General features: G+C 54.7%; 1 protein-coding gene across 1 annotated transcript in view; it reads left to right on the top strand.

The window, feature by feature from the left end:
- LOC140903746 (alpha-2-macroglobulin-like protein 1) overlaps window positions 1-27,286 on the top strand; it is a 73,168-nt gene that overhangs the window by 38,666 nt on the left and 7,216 nt on the right. Inside the window, exons 11-27 of the mRNA XM_073325506.1 lie at window positions 5,505-5,669; window positions 6,207-6,437; window positions 9,526-9,589; window positions 9,735-9,880; window positions 11,108-11,257; window positions 17,763-17,871; window positions 18,953-19,082; window positions 19,923-20,148; window positions 20,386-20,512; window positions 22,098-22,219; window positions 22,730-22,781; window positions 23,389-23,463; window positions 23,862-24,038; window positions 24,172-24,253; window positions 24,533-24,689; window positions 25,170-25,244; window positions 26,081-26,237. Of these exons, the coding sequence (XP_073181607.1) occupies window positions 5,505-5,669; window positions 6,207-6,437; window positions 9,526-9,589; window positions 9,735-9,880; window positions 11,108-11,257; window positions 17,763-17,871; window positions 18,953-19,082; window positions 19,923-20,148; window positions 20,386-20,512; window positions 22,098-22,219; window positions 22,730-22,781; window positions 23,389-23,463; window positions 23,862-24,038; window positions 24,172-24,253; window positions 24,533-24,689; window positions 25,170-25,244; window positions 26,081-26,237 (2,245 nt within the window). The remainder of the gene's footprint in view (window positions 1-5,504; window positions 5,670-6,206; window positions 6,438-9,525; window positions 9,590-9,734; window positions 9,881-11,107; window positions 11,258-17,762; window positions 17,872-18,952; window positions 19,083-19,922; window positions 20,149-20,385; window positions 20,513-22,097; window positions 22,220-22,729; window positions 22,782-23,388; window positions 23,464-23,861; window positions 24,039-24,171; window positions 24,254-24,532; window positions 24,690-25,169; window positions 25,245-26,080; window positions 26,238-27,286) is intronic.

The following is a 27,286-nucleotide window of genomic DNA, read 5'->3' on the forward strand; positions in this document are numbered from 1 at the left end:
CCCTGGTTTCAGGCCTGGGGGCAGCTGGACTGCAGAATCCCACATCCCAAGGGAGGGCTCAGTCAAGGGGTCAGACAACCTGTTACCCCTCAGTGCTCACCCCAGCACCCCCAGCTATTCCAGTCCTGCTCCAACTTCTTCCCAGATCTGCTAATGCCCCTCAGTCCTCACCCCCAACACCCCATCCCAGCCCTGGGCTTTCCCAGTGCGTCTCAGTGTTGGATTGCATTGTCCCTTTCTGCCGCCATCCAGCTCTTTAGCCCCTAGTGGGCAACACCAGGGATTTCCCTACACCCCCCTTGAATTTCCCCAACCCCCCTCCCGCCCCAGTTTTGTGAACTAGTTACATGCAGTGTTGCCAATTTAGTGATTGTTTGGAAATTTGAATTGCAATTGAAACATTAATACACACTTTAAAAGCATATACAGTGCATGATAAAATACGTGTATCTGAAAAACTATAATGGATTTGAAAAGTATAAACATAGACTAGCTTCCTTGACCAGCTGTTGTTTTTTATGACAATGTCAGTGCATTCATTTCGGCGATGTTGGCCAACCTAATAATTTCAAATTATGATTTGTAAGCAAAGTCTAAATGAGCTCTCCTTGACAGCTAGTGATGAGCTGGGGGCTGGGAGGGGAAAAGGCTTCAGGACCAGATTGTATTTACATTCACACCTAATCTACCTAGGTATCCAGCAAACAGAGCGGTGTTGCCCAAGTGATAGATTTTGGCTGGGGTTGGGTTACAAATCACTTGAATGGGAGGGGGGGGGGTGAAATGTTGTTGTTCTTATTGTCGGAGTAAAGGGCAGTAGAACTGTCCTGAGCCTCTGCTGACTGAGGGCATCGAGAGAGAGGGTGGGGACAGGTGTTTTGCTTGATGGTCTGCCTGAGTCACAACTACTAGTTGACCTGCCCCTCTCCACTGTTTAAAGACAGAGCTGATTAGGCTCCATAGAGAGTCTTTTGTTCTGTTAAGTGATCACTACAGCTGAAATCACTGAGAATCAGGTCTACGTGCTCAGACCTGCGGTGGGGACAGTGTTTCTGTGGAAGAGACAGCCCAGCCTGCACTAGCCGTGAGGTTCCCCCTCTGAGAGCTCGGCTGAAATCACTGAGAGCTGAGGGAACCTCAAGAGACCCACTCTCAGAGGTCACAGCGGCAAGTGGCAGCAGAAGGTGACGGTGCAGGGCCATTGGCAACAGAGCGATGGAGTGAACGGTGGCACAATGAACAACAGCGGCCAGAGCGAATAGTGAGCAGCTGGAGGAACGAGCAAGGTGCCTTCTTGCCCCCCAACTGGGAGGTGAACTCACGTGAAAGCACCTCTGAACTCTGAGTCTCCACTGACCAAGGACAACACTGGTGAGTGGGGTGCGGTGGAGGGGAAAGTGAGGGGCACGTTAAATAAACATTTGTTTGCTGGGCTATATTTTAGTGACTTTGCTCCAGAATGCCAGATTTGTGACAGGGAATGGAAACTTACATAAATCTGTTTCCTAGTAGACCAAGATTTTTAAAACGCATTATTGTTTTCTCACATTGTTGCTATCTTGAGAGGCCATTATGTTGGGGAGTTTCTGTACTAAGCATTTTTATTATTATAATTAATTTTTACATAAGAACGGCCATACTGGGTCAGACCAATGGTCCATATAGGCCAGTATCCTGTCTTCCGACAGTGGTCAAGGCCAGGTGCCCCAGAGGGAATGAACAGAACAGGTAATCATCAAGTGATCCATTCCCTGTTGCCCACTCTCAGCTTCTGGCAAAGATGCTAGGGACACTCAGAGCATGGTGTTGCATCCCTCCCCATTCTGGCTAATAGCCACTGATGAACCTATTCTCCAGAATTTATCTAGTTCTTTTTTTAATCCTCTTATAGTTTTGGTCTTCACAGCATCCCCTGGCAAAGAGTTTCATGGGTTGACTTTATCTTGTGTGAAGAAGTACTTCCTTTTGTTTTTTTTAAACCTGCTGCCTATTAATGCAATTGGGTGACTGCTAGTTCTTGTGTTATGTGAAGGATTAAATAACATTTCCTTATTCACTTTCTTCACACCAGTCAAGATTTTCTAGACCTCTATCATATCCCCCCTTAGTCGTCTCTTTTGTAAGCTGAAAATTCCTAGTCATTTTAATCTCTCCTCCTGTTTCATCCCCTAATCATTTTAGTTGCCCATCTCTGTACCTTTTCCAATTCCAATATATCCTTTTTGGGATGGGGTGACCAGATCTGCACACAGTATTCAAGGTGTGCGCGTACCATGGATTTATATAGAGGCAATATGATATTTTCTGTCTTATTATCTATCCCTTTCTTAATGATTCCCAACATTCTGTTTGCTGTGTTGACTGCCGCTGCACATTGAGCGGATGTTTTCAGAGAACTATCCACAATGACTCCAACATCTCTTTCTTGAGTGTTAACAGCTAATTTAGACCCCATCATTTTATATGTACAATTGGGATTGTGTTTTCCAATGTGCATTACTTTGAATTTATCAATAGTGAATTTCATCTGCCATTTTGTTGCCCAGTCACCCAGTTTTTTGAGATCCTTTTGTAGCTCTTCGCAGTCTGCTTTGGACTTAACGATCTTGAATAGTTTTGTATCATCTGCAAATTTTGCCACCTCACTGTTTACCCATTTTTCCAGATCATTTATGAATATGTTGAACCATAATGGTCCCCGTACCGACCCCTCAGGGATACCACTATTTATCTCTCTCCATTCTGAAAATGGATAATTTATTCCTACCCTTTGTTTCCCATCTTTTAACCAGTTGCTGAACCATGAGAGGACTTCCCTCTTATCCCATGATGGTTTACTTTTCAAAAGTCAATTTAAATTAAATATTTTTTTAAAAGAAATTATATTTGCTTTAGAAATCTAGAACTGTTACGTGTTTTGGTGTATTTTGCATTATCCTTATGTTAAATTTGCATTATCCTAACAAAACATTTAATTTATTCATATCTCTTTTATATGTTGCAGGTCAAAGTGAAAATGAAAAGGCAAAAAATAATGCAACAATTTTTCCACTCAAAGGCCTCAAAAAAAAAAGGTGAAGAACACATCAAGAACCAAGAATATATCAACATGTCATCTGAAGGTTCAAGTGGTGTATCTACATCCGACCAGCCCGAAGCACAAATACAGCTACGTACTGAAGAAACAGTGTCTCCAAAACCTAAAGGCAGTTCCCTATGTTTGTCAGTCAAATTGTTCCCATTTATTGAAGTTACAAAAGATGGTGCACCTCTTGCAAAGAAGCTTATGAAGAAGGAAAGCTTCCCAATGCTACAGTTGGTAAAAGTGGAGGAGCTGGGCTTGTCAGACCGATCAGCAAAGCCAATGCTGACAAACGACATGAAAAGGCTGCAAAACACCAGGTCTCTGGAGTGCATCAACATGCAGAAAGCCTTATAAGCCCCCTTTCAAAGCCAATTTTAGAAGTACTTAATGAGGCTGTTAAGAATGCTGGAGATACAACACAGTTCATGCGAACAAACATGGCTGTGGCATCCTACTTTCTATTTAAGCAAGAGATACCACACACTACAAACTGGAGGCCAATGTTAAGTGCATTGTTACTTGTTCATCCTGAAGTTGAACACTGGTTCCGAACAAGACCAGCAAATGCTCACTATCTTTCTGCAAGAAACTCAACTGACTGGCTAGAAGCATGCGGTGCAACAGTGAAAGACTCAACAGTTGAAAAAGTGAAGAACTCTCTCATCACATTCAAAAAATTTGCATACATGGCTGACAAATGCACCGATGCAAATGGTCATCAAGTATTAAGTCATTGTGTACGTTATCTTGATGTCAGGGGTAGGCCAGTAGATGCATTTCTAGATGTTCAAGTTATAGAAGACACGTCGGCTGCATGTGTGACAACCCACATCTTAGAAGAGTTAAATGCTTGTCAATTGGACCCCAAAGAGATGGCTGCTTGTGCATTTGATGGAGCTGCAAACTTCTCTGGAAGACATGGGGGAGTACAAGCTTTGCTCAGAGAAAAGTGTAACCTTAATCTCTCCTAAACACACTGCAGAGGCCATCTACTCCAAATAGCGCTAGTACGAGCTGAAGACTCTTCAAAAGACATTTAAAAAGCTAAAAATTTTATGTCTTCATAATATTCTTTTTTCAGCAAGAGTCCAAAAAGACTGAATATCTTGGAAAATATAGAAGATACACTGGGACTGAAGTTCAAATTAGTCCAACTTAGGAAAACTCGCTGGCTTTCTCATGAGCGATCCTTGGCTGTTGTCTTAAAACTACTCCAGCCGTTAGTACTGTCTTTGGAAAGTATCTACCAAGATGGGGTGGATCCATCAATGACGCTGGTGGATTACTTTTGCTACTACGTTCATAGAAGACTATTGCGATTCTCTCTCTTGTAAGTCTACTGTTGAAACTACTTGGGTCATTAAACAATGCCATCCAGGCATCTGCTACAACAGTAGTAGATCTTTGTCCAGCAATAGAAGCTACATTTGGATCAATCAGAGAGCTATCCATTGAAAACGTACTGGAAGAAGCAAAGACGTCAGTCCAGAAGTTGACTAATGAAGGCATTTATATTGAATCCTTAAGTTAAGAGGACAAGAAGTGTTTGTTAAGACAATCAAAAAAGTACATAGACTTGATTCTTAAAAATCTACAACAGCGACTTCTAGATTCTACTCAACCCCTATGTAGCTTTTACAGATCCCTGTCCTATAAAACACCGACAGTTGAGTGGAGTGAGGCACTGCCGGCAATGGGGCTGCCATGCGCTCAGGACAGATTAGAGAATTTGAACACACAGTGGAATATCGTATGACGAATACGACTTCAACTATGACTTCAACTACGACTTCAACTATGACTTCAACTATGTATGTATGAAGTATGACTTCAACTTCCTTTTTATCATAACTAGTGGCTCGACCCGATCTTTGTGCTATGTTTCCTGGGATGAAAGAAGTAGAAATTCATCTCTTGCTACTCCCAGTCACAACAGCTACAGTTGAGCGTTCTTTTGCCTTGTTGAATAGAATTTTGTGTTTTGAAAGAAGTCGCCTTGTGCCTGATCATGTGAATGATCTAATGAGCATATCAGTTGAAGGAATGGAAGTACCAGACACACGAGAAACCACCAAAGAGGAACGCATTGCATTCAAGAAGTTCGTTAACAGAGTTGTGCAAAATTATAACAAGAAACCAAGAAGGATGTAGATGTAGAGCTTCATAGAAGGCTTGAGTGGCCAACTTTAATTTAATCTAATAAAATGGTCATGAAACATTTTCCCGTTTTTACTATGGTGCCATACAGCCCACCTTCATCCTCACGGTCTCACCCCTCATCGGCCCTGACACTCCCCCCCTGCCCAGTAAATTCGAACACCCCTCCCAATTTCAATTCCTGGGGAAAACACTGTGGCAACACTCTCCCAGGAGTTTGCTCCCTTGAATGGTGCATCTCCCCCTTTCTCTCCTGGCTCAGATGCTTCTGAAGGCAGCAGATGGCTCTGCGCTGAAGAATGAGAAGCTGCAGCTCTTTGTTAGCTATGGAGATAAGAATAAGGCCCAGACCTTCCTGACGGACGAGTCTGGCAGAGCCTCCTTCGAGCTGGACACCTCTGGCTGGACCGGGAGCATCACTCTGAAAGTAAGCGACGGGCCTCCGAGCCCCAGTGTGGCCCCTGCACTCCAGCCTCTGTTATTGTGTCTGTGATGTTTATTAGGGTAGTGCCTAAGGAGCAGCCAGGATCTGGGCCCCATGGTGCTGGCCGCTGCACACACTCAGCGTAGCAAACGGCCCTGCCCGAAGAGCCTGCAGGCTGAATAGCCAGGCCAGACGGTGGGTGGAGGAAGGCGCAGAACCCACCAGCAGAGTCATCAATGGGGTGACACAAACGGCATCTTAGTGCCACCACTTGTCTTCTCATTCATATTCGGGGTGGGGTTTAGTTAGGAAGGTCGCCCCCTTCGGGCAGCTCAGCTTAGGAGCTGCCCCATTGCCACTGTTGGGCTGCCCCATTCGAACCACTGGGGTTTTCCAGGTCACTCTTACGGACGCAGGGTGAGAGGCCATGGGGGTGAGCTCAGTCAGCAGCATCAGAGCCTGGCCTGTCCCGGCTGCATTCCTGTCCTGTGCTGGGTACTCACCACCCCGGCGATCCCCATCTCTCTCTCTGTCCCCCAGGGGCACTTCAAGCAGGTGAACGACAGCGCTGAGGATGACACAGTCTCTCCCATTTACCCGGATACCCATCGTTACCTGGAGCCCTTCTACTCCAAGAGCCAGAGTTTCCTGAAGATCCGCTCGCTGGGTGGGGTGCTGCCCTGCGACCAGGCCCAGCAGCTCCAGGTGGATTACATCATTGCTAGGGAGACCCTGGGGAACGTGTCCAGGAGCCTGGATTTCATCTTCCTGGTGAGCCCCATCCTGGGAGACTAAAGCGTGTGTGTGTGTGTGTGTGTGAGCACGTGTGTGTGAGCATGAGCTGCGGAGTCAGTGCTGTGACCCCACAGTAGAGCAGTGGGGAATGGAACGGTTCCTTTGAATTACAAGGGCTGGCCTAGATCAGGACGAGACTTTTCCCCTTTCCCCACTAGGGGCTCTGGTTCCAATCTGGCCCCAAAGTGGGGGCTGGCTGGCCTGGGGGGGCTGGGGAATGGGATATCTGCCTGAATGTTCTTTCTTGCACCCCCACCTCTGCTGGCTCAGTCCGTGGGGAGGAGAGGCTGCACCCTCCCCTGACTCCAGCCTGCGTGGCCATCCCCACGTCGGGGCATTTGTCAGCCCCCTGTATAGCATCAGCTCGTGACCCACTGTGCCTGGGGTAGCCCTCACTGGAAATGCCAAGGTCAGGGCAGGCTGCAAACAGAAGAGCAGATTCTCTGAAAACTGGTGGGTCACACTGAAGTTGGACTCACCAACCAGTCGCAAACTGCTCCTGATTCCCCACACTGGTTGTCAAGAAGCTAAAAAAGAAATCACACAGCCCCCTTTACTGCATTCCAGTTCTCTGGCTTCCAATCAGCGCCAAGGTCCAGTACAGTGAGAAGTCATTTAAAACCTCTACTCACTATACAAAATGTTCTTCTGACCCCAAAGCGTGAGCCACGTCACCAAGTCAATGTTAGTTTGGATCTTACCCAAATACCATGCTGGCAGCCAATCCTTTAGTGTCTGAAATGAAAGGTTTCTTATAAGGAAAAAGGAAAGAATCATAGAATATCAGGGTTGGAAGGGACCTCAGGAGGTCATCTAGTCCAACCCCCTGCTCAAAGCAGGACCAATTCCCAGTTAAATCATCCCAGCCAGGGCTTTGTCAAGCCTGACCTTAAAAACCTCTAAGGAAGGAGATTCTACCACCTCCCTAGGTAACGCATTCCAGTGTTTCACCACCCTCTTAGTGAAAAAGTTTTTCCTAATATCCAATCTAAACCTCCCCCACTGCAACTTGAGACCATTACTCCTCGTTCTGTCATCTGCTACCATTGAGAACAGCCTAGAGCCATCCTCTTTGGAACCCCCTTTCAGGTAGTTGAAAGCAGCTATCAAATCCCCCCTCATTCTTCTCTTCTGCAGGCTAAACAATCCCAGCTCCCTCAGCCTCTCCTCATAACTCATGTGTTCCAGTCCCCTAATCATTTTTGTTGCCCTTCGCTGGACTCTCTCCAATTTATCCACATCCTTCTTGAAGTGTGGGGCCCAAAACTGGACACAGTACTCCAGATGAGGCCTCACCAATGTCGAATAGAGGGGAATGATCACGTCCCTCGATCTGCTCGCTATGCCCCTACTTATACATCCCAAAATGCCATTGGCCTTCTTGGCAACAAGGGCACACTGCTGACTCATATCCAGCTTCTCGTCCACTGTCACCCCTAGGTCCTTTTCCGCAGAACTGCTGCCTAGCCATTCGGTCCCTAGTCTGTAGCTGTGCATTGGGTTCTTCCGTCCTAAGTGCAGGACCCTGCACTTATCCTTATTGAACCTCATCAGATTTCTTTTTGCCCAATCTTCCAATTTGTCTAGGTCCTTCTGTATCCTATCCCTCCCCTCCAGTGTATCTACCACTCCTCCCAGTTTAGTATCATCTGCAAATTTGCTGAGAGTGCAATCCACACCATCCTCCAGATCATTTATGAAGATATTGAACAAAACCGGCCCCAGGACCGACCCTTGGGGTACTCCACTTGATACCGGCTGCCAACTAGATATGGAGCCATTGATCACTACCCGTTGAGCCCGACAATCTAGCCAGCTTTCTACCCACCTTGTAGTGCATTCATCCAGCCCATACTTCCTTAACTTGCTGACAAGAATACTGTGGGAGACCGTGTCAAAAGCTTTGCTAAAGTCAAGAAACAATACATCCACTGCTTTCCCTTCATCCACAGAACCAGTAATCTCATCATAAAAGGCGATTAGATTAGTCAGGCATGACCTTCCCTTGGTGAATCCATGCTGGCTGTTCCTGATCACTTTCCTCTCATGCAAGTGCTTCAGGATTGATTCTTTGAGGACCTGCTCCATGATTTTTCCGGGGACTGAAGTGAGGCTGACTGGCCTGTAGTTCCCAGGATCCTCCTTCTTCCCTTTTTTAAAGATTGGCACTACATTAGCCTTTTTCCAGTCATCTGGGACTTCCCCGGTTCGCCACGAGTTTTCAAAGATAATGGCCAATGGCTCTGCAATCACAGCCGCCAATTCCTTCAGCACTCTCGGATGCAACTCGTCCGGCCCCATGGACTTGTGCACGTCCAGCTTTTCTAAATAGTCCCTAACCACCTCTATCTCCAGAAGAAGAGGGGAGTTGTTAAATGGTAAAGCAATCACACTCAGAGACTTCAAAGTCCATATATCAGGTTCTGAGCAGTATTGGTGAGTTTGCTGGCTTGAAAGTCCCTCTGGAACTGATCCACAGCTTGGATGGGTCGTTCAGTCTTTTGTTCAGAGCTTCGTTTGTGGAAAAGTGACTCCAGAGGTAAGAAGCAAAAAAGGAGACAAAATGGAGACAATGCAGCTGCCCTTTATAGTCCTTTTGCCTTTGCCATTCCTTTGTCCCAAACACAAGCTGCACAGCACATGGCATGGAAAAGCCTTAGAGTTCTCTGTCCACCAGCCTGCCCTACAGGCCTTGCTGACTCATAAGGTGTGTCCCCTAGTTCCTTTCAGTGGGTTCACTGCAGGGCTGATGACCCGTGATGTGCCATCAAACAGGCTAGGCAGTGCTGATGCCAGCCTGTGTGGGGGTGTCACCCAGAACCACAGCAAGCGTTTTGAAACACAGATGTACCATACAGGCCTAGAACACAGTACAAAGGTGATACAAACATATAAACAAGATCATCATGCTTGGCAAATCATACCATTCACACAGACACCTCACATGGCATATCTGGTCAGATCCCCTGCAATTTTATAATGTTGGTATCAATCATACCATAAAGTGTCTCCCAGATTCCACACAGCATCACAAGCTCAGTGACTCCCGTCTCCTCCTCCGCAGGTCGTGGCCAAGGGAGCCATCACCAGGATCCTCCACAAGGGGCTGGACCTCAGGGAGGGGGCTGGTAAGTGGCAGGGGAGGGGTCACTGCAGGGAGGCCCCTGCTCCCAGGAGCAACTGGGGATTGAGCCCCTGAGCAGGGGCCAGGCTGGGGGAGGGGGCTCTGCCTGCTGGGCCTGACTTCCCCTGGGTGTTTCCCACCATCCCTAGGGCTGAAGGGCTCCTTCTCTGTGGAGCTGCCCATCGGTGCTGAGCTGGCGCCCGCTGCCAAGGTGCTGGGTTACACTGTGCTGCCTGATGGTGAGATGGCTGCCGACAGCACCCTGCTGCGCATGGCCAAGTGCCTCCCGAACAAGGTGAGCCTGGGGCTCGGGGCGGAGGAGCCTCTGGGGTGGGGAAATCCCTCCCTGCCCCATAACAGGCGCGCTGAGCAGGGGCATCGCTGGGTGCCCTCGGCCCCCCTTTCCCCGGCCTTACAGCAGCGCCAGGCTCTTAGTGATTGTGCCGGCTCCGGTGAATTGATCACGAGCCATTTCATCCCCGTCTGCAGGCGCAACAGGAAATGCTCCTGCCCCCACACAACGTAGGAGCAGGTGCCTACACTCTCCCCCCGCCCCCATTCCGCTCGCCCTGGCCGCAGCAAGTACCTGCTTCCCCAAACCCTTCCTGCCTCCCCCAGCCCACCCTGCTTCCCCCACGGACTCAGCCTCTCACTCCGGGCCCAGCAGGTACCTGCTGCCTGCCTGCCCCACCTCTCGCCCTCCCTATACCCAGCTCCCCAGAGCTCCTGCTTCTCCTGTCCCTCCCGCCCCACTGACCAGGTCCAGGCAGGTACCTGTGACCCAGCCCCTCCCCGTCCCACTCTGGGCTTCCCGGCAGGGACCTGCTGCCCTGAGCCTCCCCACTCCCCAGTCTGCCCAGCCACATGCTCCCCCAACCCCGCAGAACTTCTGCCGCCTCAATCCTACCCACTGCCCATCCTCCAAACTGCGCTGCCCCTGCTCACCCTTGGAGATTCCTGGGGTGGGGGGGCAGGATATGATGGTCTGATCCCCCTTCCTCTCTGGAGTCTTGTGGGGGTCACCAGCTGGCTATATTTCTTTAGAGGGCTTCTAAAGACTGGGGCACAAGTGTCAACAGACCCCCTTGCCCCCGGCAGTGCTGTGCGTGTCCAGACACACTGGGAGGGGCAGGAGAGTGGAGAAGCCAAAGGACAGACAGCAGCCCAGGGCTTCGTCCTTGTCAAGAATCTCAGGACTTTTAGGGGTCTGACGCATGAGTTTTATCTGGGGGGGCTGGCGATCCCATCGTATCCCTACCCTCCTGCACCTCCTATCCCGCTACCCCCGGGGTGTCTATGAATAACTGCAGCTCCATGAGCCATCCCACAGGGGCGCTGAATGAGCCTGGACTCTCTCAATCCTCGCGCCCCCGAGCACCGACTCCCAAAGCCCCAGCCCTTCAGCCAGTGGGGTCTGGGGCCAGAGTGAAACTTGGTGCCTGCCCCTCCCTGCCCTGGCCTGTCTCCTCCTGCCCCTGGGGGTCTGTCTCCCCCTCCCCTCTGACACGCTGTGCCTCCCCAGGTGAAGCTGGCCTTCTCGCAGGACCGGGCCCTGCCGGGCTCAGAGCTCCAGCTGCGGGTGCAGGCTGCCCCCGGGTCCCTGTGCGCCGTCCGCGCTGTGGATCAGAGCGTGCTGCTCATGAAGCCTCAGGCCGAGCTCAGCGTCGACACCGTGAGTCCAGAGCAGCTCGGCCGCTCGCCCGGCCACCTCCCGCTCGAGTCCTCCCCCCATGCAGGGAGGGGCGATGCACGGCTGCTGGGGGACCTCAAGGCCCCCTCTCCCCGTCTGAGGGCTGCTCCCATGGCACTTGACAGCCCCTAACTCTGGGGGTCCCCGCTTGCCTTGCCTGTTCTCCCATCAGCCCATGCAGTGCCCCGCTCCCGGCACTCCCCCACTCCTGCCTCCAAGCTCTGGCTGGGAACATGGAGCTCGGAGCTGAGATACTGGCCAGGTAACCGGAGCTCGCTCTCCAGGGCAGAGCTGGTCCCCAGGGGCAGGGACAGGAGAATTCCCTGCCCCCCATGTACAGCAGGGGTCAGCTGGCCAGGTGCATTGTGGGAGTCGTCCCTGCCCGGGCGATGATTCGGAATCGCACTCGGCCCATCGCTGGCGCCTGCCATCCAGGGGCTCACGGGCTCTGCACATGGCGAGTGGAGCCTCCCAAGTCCCGTGGGGGCAGCAGGAGTTGGAACTCGTGACTCAGCCCCTGGCTCATCCTGTCCCTGCGAGCCATGTTCCCAGGGCCAGCCCCCGGCGAGGCCCCTCTGTGATCCGGACAGAGGGGGGGAGGGGCACTAAAAGCCATTCACTGCCCCACGGAGAGAAGGGGCACGTGACCTCCCTCCCCCAGCTTCTCCCAGGGCATTGGGAGCCACAGGTCCCTCTCCTAGGACTGTGGGGGGGAGATGCAGGGACAGATGCCCATGTGGGGGACGGGGCTGGGTGCTGGGCAGGGTGCGGGGAGATGTCCAGGCTAGAGATGAGGCTGGGGCGAGAGCGGAGGTTTGTGGGGTGATGTGTTAGTGGGAGGAGGGGCAGGAGCTGGCTCTGTGGTAGCTCGTGTCTTGGTTTCATGGCTGATGTGTTCTGTGTTTGTCTTTAGGTCTATAACTTGCTCCCCGATTTTCCCCAAGGAGACTATCCCGCCGCAGCTCACGAGCCTGACTCATGTTCTAATATGCACGGCGCTCTAGCTCCAGCTTTTCACTGCCACGGCTTAAGTCACAGGTGGAGGTGTCGCAGAGGGACCAGCAGCTGGACTCCTCCACCACGTGACGCCTACAGCCTGTTTAAGGTAGGGTTGCTCCTGGCCATGCCTCACACTCCTCTGTAGCCTGAAAGGACTAAGCTGGCTCCAGTGTGCTCAGAGCTGCTGGCACCAGGGATGACATCCCACCGAACAGTCCGGCCTCTTCTAATGAATCCCCAGGGACGCTCCCAGCTAACTCAGGCCTGGGAAACACCTCCCCAGCCACCTTCAGACACGGCCCAGGCCCTGGGACAGATCCCCGGCGTATCCAGAGAGCGGGAGCGCCCCATCCCGCCCCACTCCTGGGCACAGGGGTGTTACAGGCGGGGCTGGCAGCACCGCCTCCACTTACAGATCTCTGGCACTTCCCGTTAGAAGTTTTCATTTCTTGTAACTTTGTCTGACTGAAACGTTTGGGACTGAAATTCCTCCAGCCAGGGGTCAGCCTCAGGCCGAACTTTCTGAGGCATTTCAGCTAACACAGCTCAGCAGTTGCTCAGAAGGGGAGGTGGGGAAAATACTCTGTTTCTCCATGATAAAATGTAACTATTTAATTGAAAAGCTCCCTGCCTCGGAGCAGAGACTTGACCCTTGGCCGGGAGGTTGCCTGGGGTCAGGGAGGTGCCCTTTGCCTTTCCCATGGCATCCAGCCCCCATTTGGGTGAATGGGAAGCCCCTGGGAATGGCAGGACCCACATGCCCAGTAGAGGCTTGGAGTCTGGCAGCCTTGTTCTGCGAGGAATCCCTCTGCACCACGCCTGCTCCATCCCCTCCTACATGCCGACCGGCCTGTGCGCACCTTCGCCACAGAGCGACTGAGCCTGCTCCAGCCCAGGGCCACAGCGGCAGAGCAGGATTTTCCTGAAACGGCTCCTCCGGCCAGCAGGACCTGCGGTGGCACTGGGTGCGGGAACGGGGCTGCTGGAGACCGTGCCTCTGGCACTCCCAGTGCTCCCCAGCTGGTCCCAGGCAGTCTGGGGAGCAGAGGGAGCAAGAGGGAGTTGGGGGAATGAAAAGAGGGGTCAAGAAGGGCTGGGGGATGGCATCTTGCCCCAGCAGAGGGAGGGATGGACGGCGTCCTCCTGAATCCCGCAGAAGCTGGGGCTCTGTCCCAGCTGGGGGCTGCTCTGAGTGATGGCAGCCTCCCAGGGCCTGGGATCCCAGTCAGACAGCCATAGTGGAATGGGCCGAGGTCGCCCTCCCGCTGCCAGCAGCCCCGTACAGGGAGCGTGGTGCCCATGGCACCCAGCACCACGGCATCTAGGGGCTGCCCAGTGGCCAAGTCACTCCCCAGAACTGTCCCCCAGGCGGGCAGGGGCGTTGGGTTCTGGGCACCACGGGACCAGACAGATGCTGCCGTGGGGGGAGCTCGGGGAGGCGCGGCTGGCCCCATGGGCGGGTACTGCACATTGCAGCGGGGCAGCAGCTCTGCTCCAGCAGAGGTTGAGTGTCACTGGCTGTTTAAAAGAGGAGTGTCTGAGTGCACTGACATCCACAGCCTGGCCTGAGATTTGCTGTGCCTCGTGGCAGTGCAGGGTGGGGCTAGGGGGCCAAATGTGGGGTCATTTGATCAGGGGTGGGGGGACTCAAGATACAGCCCCCCTCATAAAACGTGTTTACACAACCGCCCAGTTCTCATTGTGCTGTTTGCCCACACTTGGGGCTCCAGCTCTGGCTCTGATTCTCCCGAAGTGATCTCAGCTGCTTGGGATTTACCCCAGCTAGTGCCCCACCCCCGCCTCTGGGGAGCAATATTCCCAGCGTAACTGAGGGGAACGGTCAGAACCTGAGCGGAGGCGACCTGAACTGAGGCCCCAGAGAGTGGGGTGCGCATGTGCAGCCGGGCTGGGGCTCTGTGGAGTTTCGCCCGAGACCAAAATCTCAGATTGAGGGTGATGTTTTCAAGGGCTGAAAGAGCCGCGTGCAGATGCTGCCGTTCCTGCAGAGGGTTGTCAAGGAAATGAGCATCGACCAGAGGGAAGGGCAAAGCTCCAGCACCCGGTTAGGAGAATCCAAGCAGGCTCCTCAGAGCTGGACTGAGGCAGATTGGACCCTTCGAGGTTCACGTGCCCCTCTCCTCCTGTCTCAGGCACAGCTCTGTGTGATGGGATCCCCGGGTACAACCTGGGACTGGGATACTGCTGTGGCCGCTTAACTCTCCAACCTGGGTTGTCTCTCACAGTGCTTTGCTAGTGACAAGCAGCAAACCCCTCCAGGTGCTGTTATCGCTCAGCACAACAGCATGTGGAGCCCCCCACCCAGCTAGATTTCATGACTGCTCCCAGAGCCACTCACAAATCACACAGAGAAAGGCACCCGCCAATCTTGCAAACCACCTGCCTTGCACCCCGGGACTGTACCGTCTTGCCCTGCTCAGAAGCCTGACCAGGGTAAGTTTATAACCCAGTCCTCCCCTCCCTCGATGTGTAGATGGGACACACAGTAGCCTTTGTAACCTCAGCTGAGATTTTTCAAGACTTCAACCAAAACACCCTGTTTTCTGTAAAATATAAAACAGATTTATTAACTACAGAAAGATAGTGATTCAGTGGTAGGCACAAAAGGTCAGAGGTAGTTACCAACAAAAATAAAAGGTAAGTGCACAGTCTAAATCTTAAACCTTAATTACACTAGGCAGTATTTGGGTCAAGCAATTTTCTCACCCCACTAGAGGTTATAGTTCTTAATACATAGGTGTGACGTTGCACTCCATATGTTTTATGGAAATATGCTTATGAGTGTAAATATGATGTCACTGGAATATGCTTTATGCAAAAGGTCTCTTGTAGGGTATCATAATAAATGTTATAACCTACTGAATATATTCCTGTATCATTCTTGTATCTGAAGCTAGAAATATAAAGTATAACTCTGAGGTCCATTTTCTAATTATGCAAAGTGTGGGCCATTAATGGTGGTTTAGAATCTTGATGGCTCCCATTGACTGTAAATGGTTTGTTTACCTGCAAACCTTCCTGTGTACATGTGAGCCAACCCAGGAAGAATGGAGACTAGGGCTCTTACAGTGACATGTGACCACGTCACCTGATACTAGATTCCATCTTAATCCTTGTACTTTTCCACTGATGAGGCGGGGGTGGGGACAAGCAGAGATAAAAGATTCCCGCCTTGTGCCAAAGCTATAAATGGGGTGGAACAGGACAAAGGGAGCTGCCAGTCATGAGGAAATCCCTGCTTACCAGCTGAGATGTCTGCTAGATCTAACAAAGACTGTACCAGGGGAAAGGTTTGTGCCCATACTAGGAAGGAGTCTAGTCTGTGAAAGAAGCTTATTGGAACATCTTTGAGGGTGAGACATTACCTGTAATCAGTTTCTTAATGTATTAGGCTTAGACTTGTGTGTTTTGTTTTATTTTGCTTGGTAACTTACTTTGTTCTGTCTGTTATTACTTGAAACCATTTAAATCCTACTTTTTATACTTTATAAATAAACAAAAGTGATTTTATTAACAGAGTAAGCGATTAATACCTGGGGAGCAAGCAGCTGTGCATATCTCTCTATCAGTGATATAAAGGGCAAACAATTTACGAATTTACCATGTACAGTAACTCCTCACTTAACGTTGTCCCGGTTAAGGTTGTTTCGTTGTTATGTTGCTGATCGATTAGGGAACATGCTTGTTTAAAGTTGTGCAGTGCTCCCTTATAACGTCGTTTGGCAGCTGCCTGCTTTGTCCACCACTTGCAGGATTCTCTGGAAGAGCAGCCCCTCCTGCCCTGCTCTCTGCCTTGGAACTGCTCCTGGGAGGTTCCTGCTTGCTGGCAAAGGGGCAGAGAGGGGTGCTGATTCTAGGCACTGCACCCACCAGCAGCTTCCTGCCTCCCCCGCCGCCCCAGCTCACCTCGCTCCGCCTCCTCCCCTGAGTGCGCCGCATTCCCGCTTCTCCATCTAGCTCCCAGGGCTTGCCGCCATGAAACAGCTATTTTGCGGCAGCAAGCCCTGGGACAGAGAGGGTGGAGGGGGAACGCGGCGTGCTCCGGGAAGAGGCGGGGCCGGGGCAGGGATTTGGGGAAGGAGTCTAATGGGGCAGAGAGGGGGTAGAGTTGAGGTGGGGACTTTGGGGAAGGGGTTGGAATGGGGACGGGGCAGGGGCGGGAGGGGGCAGGGCAGGAGTGGAGTCGGGGCAGGGCCAGAGGCGAGAACCCACTGGCGCCAGGAAAAGTTGGCACCTATGCTGCTGATGTCAGATGTCCCCCTGTTCCTTCCCTGCCCCCTCCGTACCCCCTCTCCACAAAGCAGAGGAGGGGACAGTCATGGGGAGAAGACGGGCGGGGGGCTTGCAGGAAGCTGTTGCTTCCTGTCTGACCTGGCTGATCTGCTTAAAAGGGCAACATTCTTGAAATGCGATCGGCGTACTTAAAGGGGCAATGCACGTCTCTCTCTCTCTCACTCATGCACACACCCCACAGCACTTTGGAAAGTCAGCACCTGTGCAGAGGTGCATGTGCTGTCAGGAGGAGGGAGTGGCGCGCTCCAGCTGGATAGCGTGGGCTCATCATCATGTTCAGTTTTTGCAGGAAAGTATTTGCGGATCCTGCCCTGCAGCTATTGTGTTTCCTCCCTACTGCCTCAGTCCATGCTGCCTTGTAGAGTGTGAGGCTACATTAACAACAGCGTATTAACCCTTGAGGGCTCAGCCGAGTGCTAGTTCATCATTTAGCAGAAAGGCATCCCCTGGGAAACATCCCACCCTCTTACTCCACCACCTCAACCAAGCTTCACAATCATTCATTGCTGTGTACAATATTAAACTGCTTGTTTAAAATGGTTTAAAACTTATACTGTTTATGTATATAATGTCTTTTGTCTGGCGAAAAAAATTTCCCTGGAACATAACCCCCACATTTACATTAATTCTCATGGGGAAATTGGATTCGCTTAACATCGTTTCACATAAAGTCGCATTTTTCAGGAACATAACTTCAATATTAAGTGAGGAGTTACTGTATAAGCTTTATACAGAGTAAAACAGATTTCTTTGGGGTTTGGATCCCATTGGGAGCTGGGTGTCTGGGTGCTGGAGACAGGTAACTTGCTAAGCAGTTTTCAGTTAAGTCTGCAGCTTTGGGGGCATTGACCAAACCCTGGGTTTGTGTTGCAGCAGGCTAGTGTGTCTGGCTCAACAAGACAGGGTTCTGGAAGTCCCAAGCTGGCAGGGAAAATGGGCTCAGAGGTAATTTCAGCAAATCAGGTGACAATCCCAAGGGGATCTCTGTGACCGAGCCCGTCACAACAGGCTTCCCCTTTTAAGCCTGGGACCAGTCTCCTCAGTTGAAGTCTTTGTCCTCCCAGGGTTCTTGTTGCTTCCAGCGTAGGTGGGGGAGGAGAAAGGCCAAAGTATGATGCCACACTCCCTTATTTTAGCAGCTCCTGATGCTTTTTCCTCTGTCTTCCATCTCACCCAGGATGCGGCTTTGAAAATTCTCACCAACACAGACACCAAGCAGCCCTGTCAAGGTGGACTCTTACAGTACTTCGACTCTAGAGGCATTGGCCTGTCATTCCCCACAGCAGGTCAGATGGGCCGGGAGCTTCCATCTCCCTCGAACAGCAATTCCAAATGCCCTCTCTGCCCTCTGAGGGCAGATGTGTGGGCTCATGGATTGGGCCTGGGACCTGGGTTCTGATCCTGGTTCTGACACTGTCATTGTCAATTCCAGTGTTCTCAATGGAGTGGGCGGTGGGGGTTTCTCCATTGTTCTCAAAGATGCCGATAGTGGGAGTTTGTCCATTGTTCTCAATGGGGCAGGGATGGGAGGGTTTCTCCAGTGTATTCAGTGTGGGATGGGTACACAAGATCATCTGACCCTTCCAATTCAGCTCTGGTCCTCCTCCTTTGGTTGGAATTCTTTGCCAGAGGATGTTGAGAAGGCCCAGGCTATAACAGGTTTAAAAAAAGAACTAGATAAGTTCATGAAGGACAGGTCCATCAATGGCAATGAGCCAGGATGGGCAGGGATGGTGTTCCTAGCCTCTGTTTGCGAGGAGCTGGGAATGGGTGACAGGATGGATCGCTTGATGATGACCTGTTCTGTTCATTCCCTCTGGGGCACCTGGCATTGGCCACTGTTGGAAGATAGGATACTGGGGTAGATGGACCTTTGGTCTGACCCAGTATAGCCGTTCTTATGGTCACACGGAGACCGATGGCTTTTCATGCTCATTGGTTGCAGTAGAAATGCACTAAGCCTCTCTAGGCCTCCATGTCCCAGCTGCTCAGTGTGGCTAATGATTTGACCTGCCTGGCTAGCGGCTCTTTGTGAAGGGCTCTGGGAGTTCAACGTACCATTAATGCTGTTCAGGGTAGAGCTGGGACTGAGCTCAGGACTCCCTGGCTCCTGCCAAGTGCTGAGTCCACCAGTGTGTGCTGCATCTAGGACACCCCCAGCCCAAGCCCCCTCCAGCCCCAGTCCTGCCATCAGGGGTCAGTTCTCAGAGCTCCTGGTGGCCATGTGCAGTCCCCCAAAATGTCCCCAAACATCGAGATTTTGCAAGTGCAAACACACGTGAATCCTCGTCTGGATTTGCCTCCAAATCAGCCTGGGGCTCCCTCAACCCGCCTTTATATCTTTTCTTGGCATGATCCCTGGGGCAGCACATGTGGATAGTGCAGCAAGGACCCCACGGATCAATGACCTGCTAGTGCCAGAACCCAGCACCCAGAAGGAGGCAGCGCCACGTGCATACTTCCCAGAGACATGGCTGTGGGACCTGATCCCTGTGGGGTGAGTGAGGAGCTGTCACAAACTGTCCCAGCGGAGCGGCCTCCAGGCCACACCCTCGAAAGCACCAGCTCCCAGAGGCGGTGCACTGGCTGGGGGAGGGCTGGCTGCCCGCGTGGGGCTGGTTCCTGCACCCTGTTGCCAGCAGAGAGGAACCCAGCACAGCAATGGAGAATAACAAGCCCCCAGTGCTGTGGGATTTGTCTATTTACAGATGTAACGAACCTGCAGAGCGGGGGAGAGGGCTGGGAGCCCGGGCAGCACCATGACCCTGCGTCTTGCCAGCAGAGCGGGGTTCAAGCCAGCCCCTCCCCAGCTGTTCCCTGGATCCCGACCCCATTTATCATCCCGACCCCATTGCCCTTTCTGGTGGTTTCATTCTCAAGCGGCGCCTGGGAGCTCCGGCACTGAGAACATGGGAAGGGAATGAACCCCTGGAAGCGGGACATTGAGAGCGGCACGTGGGTTACAAGTGGGAGAGGCAGGGAATCCTGAGCAGGGGGAATTGAGGCTGACACCCAGGAATAGCCCCGTGACAGGGAGATGTGTCTGGCTGCGGAAGGGGGGATCCCCATCCCGTGGGACACTGAGCCCAGCCCAGAAAGCCCCGGAGCAGGGAAGGATCCTGCGCTAGCTGACGTGAGGCGGAGGAGGGGACGAGATGGGGACACTGACAGCTCTTCCCCTCTCTGCTGTCTGGGATTGCCCTGTTTCTGTGCCACCAGCCCAAGGCCTCAGCCCAGCGGAGGGCCGGGCAGGGATGTCTCTGGTGGCCGTGCTCATGGGTGTTTCCCATGGGGCAGCTGCGTGTCTGATGCTCGGTTTGTGTCTGTCCCGGCCCAGCGAGGGGGGCTCCAAGGACATCCCAGTCTCGGTGCCCGACACCATCACGGAGTGGAAAGCTGGGATGTTCTGCACGGCAGAGGTGGGCTTTGGGCTCTCCCCCACAGCCACCTTCATGGCCTTCAAACCCTTCTTTGTGGAGCTGGCCTTGCCGTACTCCGTGATCCGGGGAGAGGCCTTCGCCTTAAAGGCCACCGTCTTCAACTACCTGCAGCAGTGCATCAAGGTGAGCGCCGCCCGGGGCTGAGCTGCTGGGGCTGGTGACCTGGGGCTGGGGAGCTGGGCAGCCGTGCAGGCTGGCAAGTGGCACTGTCAGTCACTGGCTGTGACCCTGTGATCCCTGGGGTCAGCACATCGCGGTGAGGGGGCCTGAGCCCCAGAGGGGCCACGTCTTGGCCTGGAGCTGACACATGTGAGTGAGTCCCCCACAGCCCTAAGGGGGCTCTCGTGTTGGGCCCCACAGGTGCGGCTGACGCTGGCGGAGTCTGCGCAGTTCCAGGTGCAGGAAAGTGAGGACGGCGCCTACACCAGTTGCCTCTGTGAAGATGAAGGGAAAACCTTCCAGTGGGAGGTGACGGCGAGCAGCCTGGGTAAGGGGCGCTGGGGGCTCTGTGCTGGAGGGGAGGGGCAGGGAAGGGGTGGGGGGCTCTGCACAGCAGGGGGCAGAGGGGTGCTGGAGCCTTTGCACTAGCAAAGCAGGTAGGGGCCTTTGGAGGCTCTGCATGGGGGGAGAGACGGGTAAGGGGCATTGGAGGCTCTGTTCTGGGAGTGAGAAGGAGGGCGCAGAACAGGGTTGCTGAGGGCTTGGTGCCGAGGGGAAGGGGAGGGGATGGGAAGGGCTGTGGGGGGCGGGGGGAGAGAGAAGGACACCCAGCAGAAAAACCCCTTTCACGTTAACCCTTCTGCCAGGTGGAGCTGGCAGCAGCAAGGGCCAGGTTCAATATCTCGGGCCTCCCCTTAAGAGCACGACACAGAGCCAGCTCGGCCTCTCTCACTGCCAACGCCTCTATTGCTGCTGTCTGCAGCTGGCTCACAGCTCCGCTGGCTCTCTGCTGCTGAGCCACTGCGCTATAGCCGGGCAGAATCCAGACGAATGAGCAGCTCTGTCACCCCTGCCCTGCCACCTTGGCTGACTTCAGTAGCTCCCACCTGGGCCGCTCACAAACAGACCCCAGTGTGCAAGCCGCACCATGAGCGTCTGTGTGTGACTGCAGCCTGCCTGCCACTCTCGGGTTACACTCTGGCTCTCGCCAGCCTGGGTTATACTGCAGGGCGACCCCAACACCCCCAGTCCGAGATCTTCCTCCAGAAAGGTTTGTCCTGCCTGCCCAGCCCTCTCCTGGACAATACAAGTTACATTTAGGCTGATATTCCTTTACGAGAATAACATGCATGCATCTTGTCACCCCAAATGGAGTTGCCCAGACACTTCAGTTTAAACACACTGGATTAGATAAAACAATCAAACATGTTCATTAACCACAAAGAGAGATTTTAAGTGAGTGCAAGGAATGGGGCATAAAAGTCAGAAATGGTTACAAGAAAAACAGAGAGAAGCCGTTTACTATTACCTGACTTAACAAACTACATCAGCTTCAAGCACAGTTTCTCCCCGCTCGCTTCCAGTGGTCTCACTGACCAAGCCCTGTAGGTCAGGACCCCTCTGCCGTCTCGCTGGCCGTTGCTGCTTCCTGCTGCGATGTCATGTTCCGAGGGTCCCCCATGTAACGCAGCTGTCAGTGATTTCAGCAGGGAGGGGGGCAGTTTCTGGGTTGCTATTCGCTGTTCCCGCACAAGGGCTAAGGCAGAGAAACCCATTACACTCAACTCATCATTTCCCTCCATCCTTTCCTTCCCCTCTTTCCTTCTCTCTCTTTTCTCCCCCATTCTCTCTCTCTCTCTCTCCATTTTCTCTACTTTTCTCTCCCTTCTTCACCACCCTCTCTTCTGCCTCTCCCTCTTCCAGGCTTGACAAAGCCCTGGCTGGGATGATTTAACTGGGAATTGGTCCTGCTTCGAGCAGGGGGTTAGACTAGATGACCTTCAGGGGTCCCTTCCAACCCTGAGATTCTATGATTCTTCCAATATCCTCCCCCCCCTTGGACACAGGCTCCTCTCTGCCTCTGGCGGGGCGTTGGTCTGTCTAATGGGAGCGTCTCCCACCTTGCTCGGCAGGGGAGGTGAACTTCACTGTCAGCACCGAGGCTCTGCACACCGAGGAGCTGTGCGGCAATGAACTGGCTGTGGTGCCGGCCCAGGGACGAATGGACACTGTGATAAAGCCCCTACTGGTCCAGGTCAGTGTCTGGTCGGGGCCTCTGGGCAGAGCAGAGCAAGATCTGGTGTCTGGGTCTCACCCCCTGGTAGCCGTGGGCCAAGTCTGCATTGTTCTTTGTCCTGCCACAGGAAATAATGTCCCAGCACTACACCATCCATGTCCCGGACCCTGACCTGCACGGCCCCGTCACAGCGAGATCAGGGAGCTGGCAGGAGAGTCCTGGGGCAGACAGAGATGGGGGTTAGCCCCAAGGGGGGTGGCTGAGTGTAACACGGGGGTCTCGAGGGGGCGGAGGGAATTAGCAGAGAAGAAATGGCAAGATCTGCTGGGCTGGGAACCGTCTCCCCGAGGAAGGGACGGGAGCCCCATCGCTGGAGCACTGAGAGTTGGATGTGCCTGAGCCCCACAGCACGGGCTGTAGGGAATGATCCTGCCCTGGCTAAGGGCACTGGCTGACCTAGCAGGCCCTGTCAGGCTGTGACGTGCACAGTCCCTCGTCCTGACCTTGTCTGATGCTCCTTCCCAACAGCCGGGGGGGATCCTGGAGGAGAAGGCGCACAGCTCCCTGCTCTGCCAGGAAGGTAGGATCCCAGCACCTGTGCGGGGCTCAGTGGGTGTCACTAACGCGGGGAGACGCCCGAGCCGTCACTTGGCTGCAGCACGTCAGTGATGGCTGGGCCGCTGGATGGCTCAGCTAGGGGCACAGGAGCGGCCAGACTGGACCAGGGGGCATCCAGACCAATGTCCGGCCTGGGACAGGGTCCAGGCCCAGCTGCCCAGGGAAGATGCACTCCCTAGTGGGCAGTTATGGAGCCGTCTGCCACAGGCCGAAGGCTCGAGTACGTCTGGCTCCTGCTCCCGAGTGTCACTGGACCCCTGTTGCGCCAGCTCCTCTCCCCTTCAGCCTGGCCCCTGTGTGTACGATGCTCCCTGCAGAGCTCGTCACACCGGCTCTCTGGGGCCAGGAGAGGGACCGAGTCCCACAGGCAGGACCCCACACTGTGAACCCCCAGCCCTCACCCTCAAGGGTACGTATGTGCCATGGTGGGGGGAGCTTGGGATTGAGAGAGGGGCTGTGACTGGGCGAGAGACCCAAACGGTGAGGAATGGAGGGATCTGATTGGCTGGAGGCAGGGGCAGGTTCCCAACAGACCTTTAACGGTGTGTCTTTGCCTTCGTGTTACGCAGCATCCGAAGAAATCTCCTTGCAGCTGCCTGCGAACGTCCTGGCAGGGTCCGAGCGGGCCCACGTGACTGTCCTGGGTAAGGAATTCCCGTGCCCCCTCCCTGTCAGGGCACGGTGCCCTTCGCCAGCCAGCCCGTCTGTGGCCCAGCGCTCTGATCAGAGAGGCTGGGGTATCATGGATGGAAAAGACCAATGAGGTCTAGTGGGTGCCTGGGGCCGGGGCAGGACTGGTCCCTGCAGTCTGTGCTACAGGGCCTCGTCCCCAGCAAGGGGCAATAGACTCCCACGGTGATGCCATGAAGCTGTGCCAGGGCACTGGCGTCTTAGCCATTCAGCACCACATATCCACATAACCCCACCAGACCGGAATCGAACTGGCCCCCGTGAGCCAGGGCTCCACAGACATGGTGTTAGGGACGGGGCAACTGTTGTGCAGCCTGGTAATTCTCTGCTCCCCCGACTCGCTTGGTGCCAGGAGACATAATGGGCACGGCTCTGCAGAACATAGACCGCCTGCTGGCCATGCCCTATGGCTGTGGAGAGCAGAACATGGTCCGGTTTGCTCCCAACATCTACATCCAGCAGTACCTGGAGAAGAGCGGGCAGCTGAGCCCGGAGATCAGACACAAGGCCCAGGGATTCCTCCAGAGCGGTGAGTGTCCTCCCACCTCTCCACCTCCAGGGCATGGAGGGATCAGGGCCTCACGGGGTGCAGGCTGGGGGTGGATTCTAGCCCCCGGGGGTGAGAGGATACAGGACTCGCTGTCTCTCTCCTGTTCCCGCAGGCTACCAGCGCGAGCTGCTCTATAAACACAACGACGGCTCTTACAGCGCCTTTGGGGAGAGCGACGCCGTGGGCAACACCTGGTGAGGGGCCGCATGGCACGGGCAAGTCAGGGCTCTGGGTGGGCAGGGCCTATCGGGCTGCAGCCTGACCCCCAGCCCCTCTGCTATCCCAGTCCTGCTCCCCACACAGCTCTGCCCCACATACTCACTCAAACCACCCCCCATTCCCGTCCTGGGCTCCCCTGACAGCTCTGCTCACCCCCACAATGCTGACCCCCATCCCCGTCCCCCACACGCCTCCCTCCTGGCCCGCAGCATCACCAGCAGAGTGTCCCTCTAAGGGGGTCTCTCCCCGCCCAGGCTGACGGCCTTCGTTCTCAAGTCCTTTGGCCAGGCCAGACCCTACATCTCCATCGACGAGAAGCACCTAGAGGACGCCCTAGGGTGGCTGCAGCATCACCAGCTGGAGAGCGGCTGCTTCCGCAGTGTGGGGAAGCTGTTCAACAATGCCCTGCAGGTGGGAGGCTGGGGGGATGGGCTGATGGGATGGGGGAGGAGGAGACAAGCTGGGGAAGGGATGGGGGAGGCTATTTAATGAGCAGGAACTCACCCAAGGAGGGACAAATCCCTCAGCCTCTGCAGGAAGGGCTCCTGGTCTTCACAGGAAATCTGGCAAATCTCAGTTCAAAGCAATTTACCAGCCTCTGGTTCCTGGGGGGCTCAGATAGGATTTTATACCAGGAGTCCAGTGCAGCCACTACTGCCTCTCCTGAACTAGTCTGGGGAACTCACTGCCACAGATTGGGGGCAGCTGCTCGGGACCCAGAGGGCCTGACAGGTCGCAGCAGGAGGCAGGACCCAAACCCAGCCACTCGGAGCGCTGGCGCCGGTTCTGTTCTGGCCCAATGGGCTTGTGCTGGGCAGCGGCTCACCTGTTCCTGGCAAGGTGGCCCACAACTCAGTCTGAGCCGGCTCCCGGTGTCTCCATCCCCCTCAGGGCGGCGTGGTGGACGAGCTCTCTCTCTCGGCTTACATCACGGCAGGGCTGCTGGAGCTGGGGCAGCCGCTCACGGTGAGGCCAAGCCCTGCTGTCCCAGGGGAGGGGCCAACAGTCAGGGGAAATGGAGATTGTTGGTGACAGTGAGGGGGGAGTCAGTGCCAGGGAAGGGTTTGGGGTGAGACATGGGAGCCGTGGGTGGTTGGTACCAGGGAAGGGTTTGGGGTGAGACGGGGGAGTCCTGGGGAGTCAGTGCCAGGGAAGGGTTTGAGGTGAGACACGGGAGCCGTGGGTGGTTGGTACCAGGGAAGGGTTTGGGGTGAGACGGGGGAGTCCTGGGGAGTCAGTGCCAGGGAAGGGTTTGGGGTGAGACGGGGGAGTCCTGGGGAGTCAGTGCCAGGGAAGGGTTTGAGGTGAGACACGGGAGCCGTGGGTGGTTGGTACCAGGGAAGGGTTTGGGGTGAGACGGGGGAGTCCTGGGGGGTTGGTACCAGGGAAGGGTTTGGGGTGAGACGGGGGAGTCCTGGGGGGTTGGTACCAGGGAGGGATTTGGGGTGCTGTTGGGAGCCGTGGGGAGAGGGGTTGGTACTGGGAAGCGGGTGAGGGAGAGACTGGGATGGGGACAGTGGAGTCAGGGCATCAGAAAGATGCAGCAGCTCGGTCAGTTTCTGGGTCCAGCTCCAGCTCTGGCTCTGGGCGTGGCTTGGGCGGGCTGTTTATAGATGGGCCCATGGCAAAGGTGGCGGTGGGGAGGGATGGGTCAGGGGAGATGACAGATGCCTGCCTGGTGGAGCATTGTTAAGGCCCCATGGGGTGGTTGCCGGGGGACGTGCGCAGGCCCCAGGCGCAGGGTGTCTCCTCTGGCCGGCTCAGCCTGACGGGGAGTCTGTTCGGTGTCTCCCCCGTCCCAGGACCCCATGATGACCAGGGCCCTCCGGTGCCTCCAGGAGTCGAGCACCAGTGACCTCTACACGCAGGCGCTGCTGGCCTATGCCTTCGGGCTGGCGGGGAGCACAGAGCTGCGGGGCGCCCTTCTGCAGAGCCTGGCCCAGCACAGCGTCAGCTCGGGTACCGGCAGCCCCTCGCTCTAGTGCTCTCCTCGCTGCCGGCCTCTCGACATGGCAGGGCCAGCTGCCCCCCACGGCTCTGCCCACCCAGGTGTCATCCCTGCCCTGGGGCCTTCTCAGCCTGGCAGGGGAGCTGGGTCTCTGTGGCCCAGTCAGTCCGTGGTCTCTGCTCTGAGGCTGCCAGTGAGGGGCCGACGCGCTGGGCTCTGTCATGGGGACACTTGTCCCCTCAGACCTGGAGTGAGATCGGCCCGCCATTTCCCAGAGCCCAGCACATGGAGTGAAGGGGGACAAGTCTGGGTCGCTTCCAGGCTGGGGGTATCGGAGCTGAGAACCTACAGGGGCAAAGCCCCATGTCCCACCCAGCCCTCTAAAGCACCCGGGGCCAGGAGCATGCTGGGATCCAGTGGGCTCAGAGCCCGTGGGGCAGGGCTTTGCGTAGGCAGCTCCCAAGGGGAACGGGCCGTAACCGAGCCCTGGAGAGATGCCGCAGGATCCCAGCACCCATCCTGTGTTGGGGACATCCCAGCTGGGGAGTCCCTGCCCGAGTCTCTGCTTGGCCCAGCTAATACTGGGAGGGGAACAGGCTGCACTGGGCTAACGGCCGGCTAGGCCCTGCTGTCCCTGGGAGAGGGGGTTGTACAGGGAAGATGGTCTCTGGGTGCTCCTTTGTCTGCAGCCTGTGCCCACCATGGACCTATGGGAGGCTGCTCATTCCCCAGCTCCAGTTCCCCTAGCCTTTCTCTGCACAAATGCCCTTGGGTTTGTGCCGCTCTCAGCCCAGCCCCCAATGTGAGCTATGCAGCCTGGGGTCAGCTCCCCATAGGGCGGGAGGTCCCATGGGAGGCCTGAGGCCCACTGGGAGCGTGGCTGGGGACACAGGCGGTGGGGCTGCCCCGCGTCAGTGCTGAGCTGAAGGAGCCCTCTGTATGGTGCCTGGGATTCCCAGGCTGGGTCCCTCACACTCGTCATGAAGAGGCCCCGTGATCTCTGTATGTCTCCTCGGCTCCATTTGAGCTCAGACTGAGCTGAGCTGGGAGCTGAGGCCTG

The sequence above is a fragment of the Lepidochelys kempii genome, chromosome 27 (assembly GCF_965140265.1).
Source record: "Lepidochelys kempii isolate rLepKem1 chromosome 27, rLepKem1.hap2, whole genome shotgun sequence".
Lineage (NCBI taxonomy): Eukaryota > Metazoa > Chordata > Testudines > Cheloniidae > Lepidochelys > Lepidochelys kempii.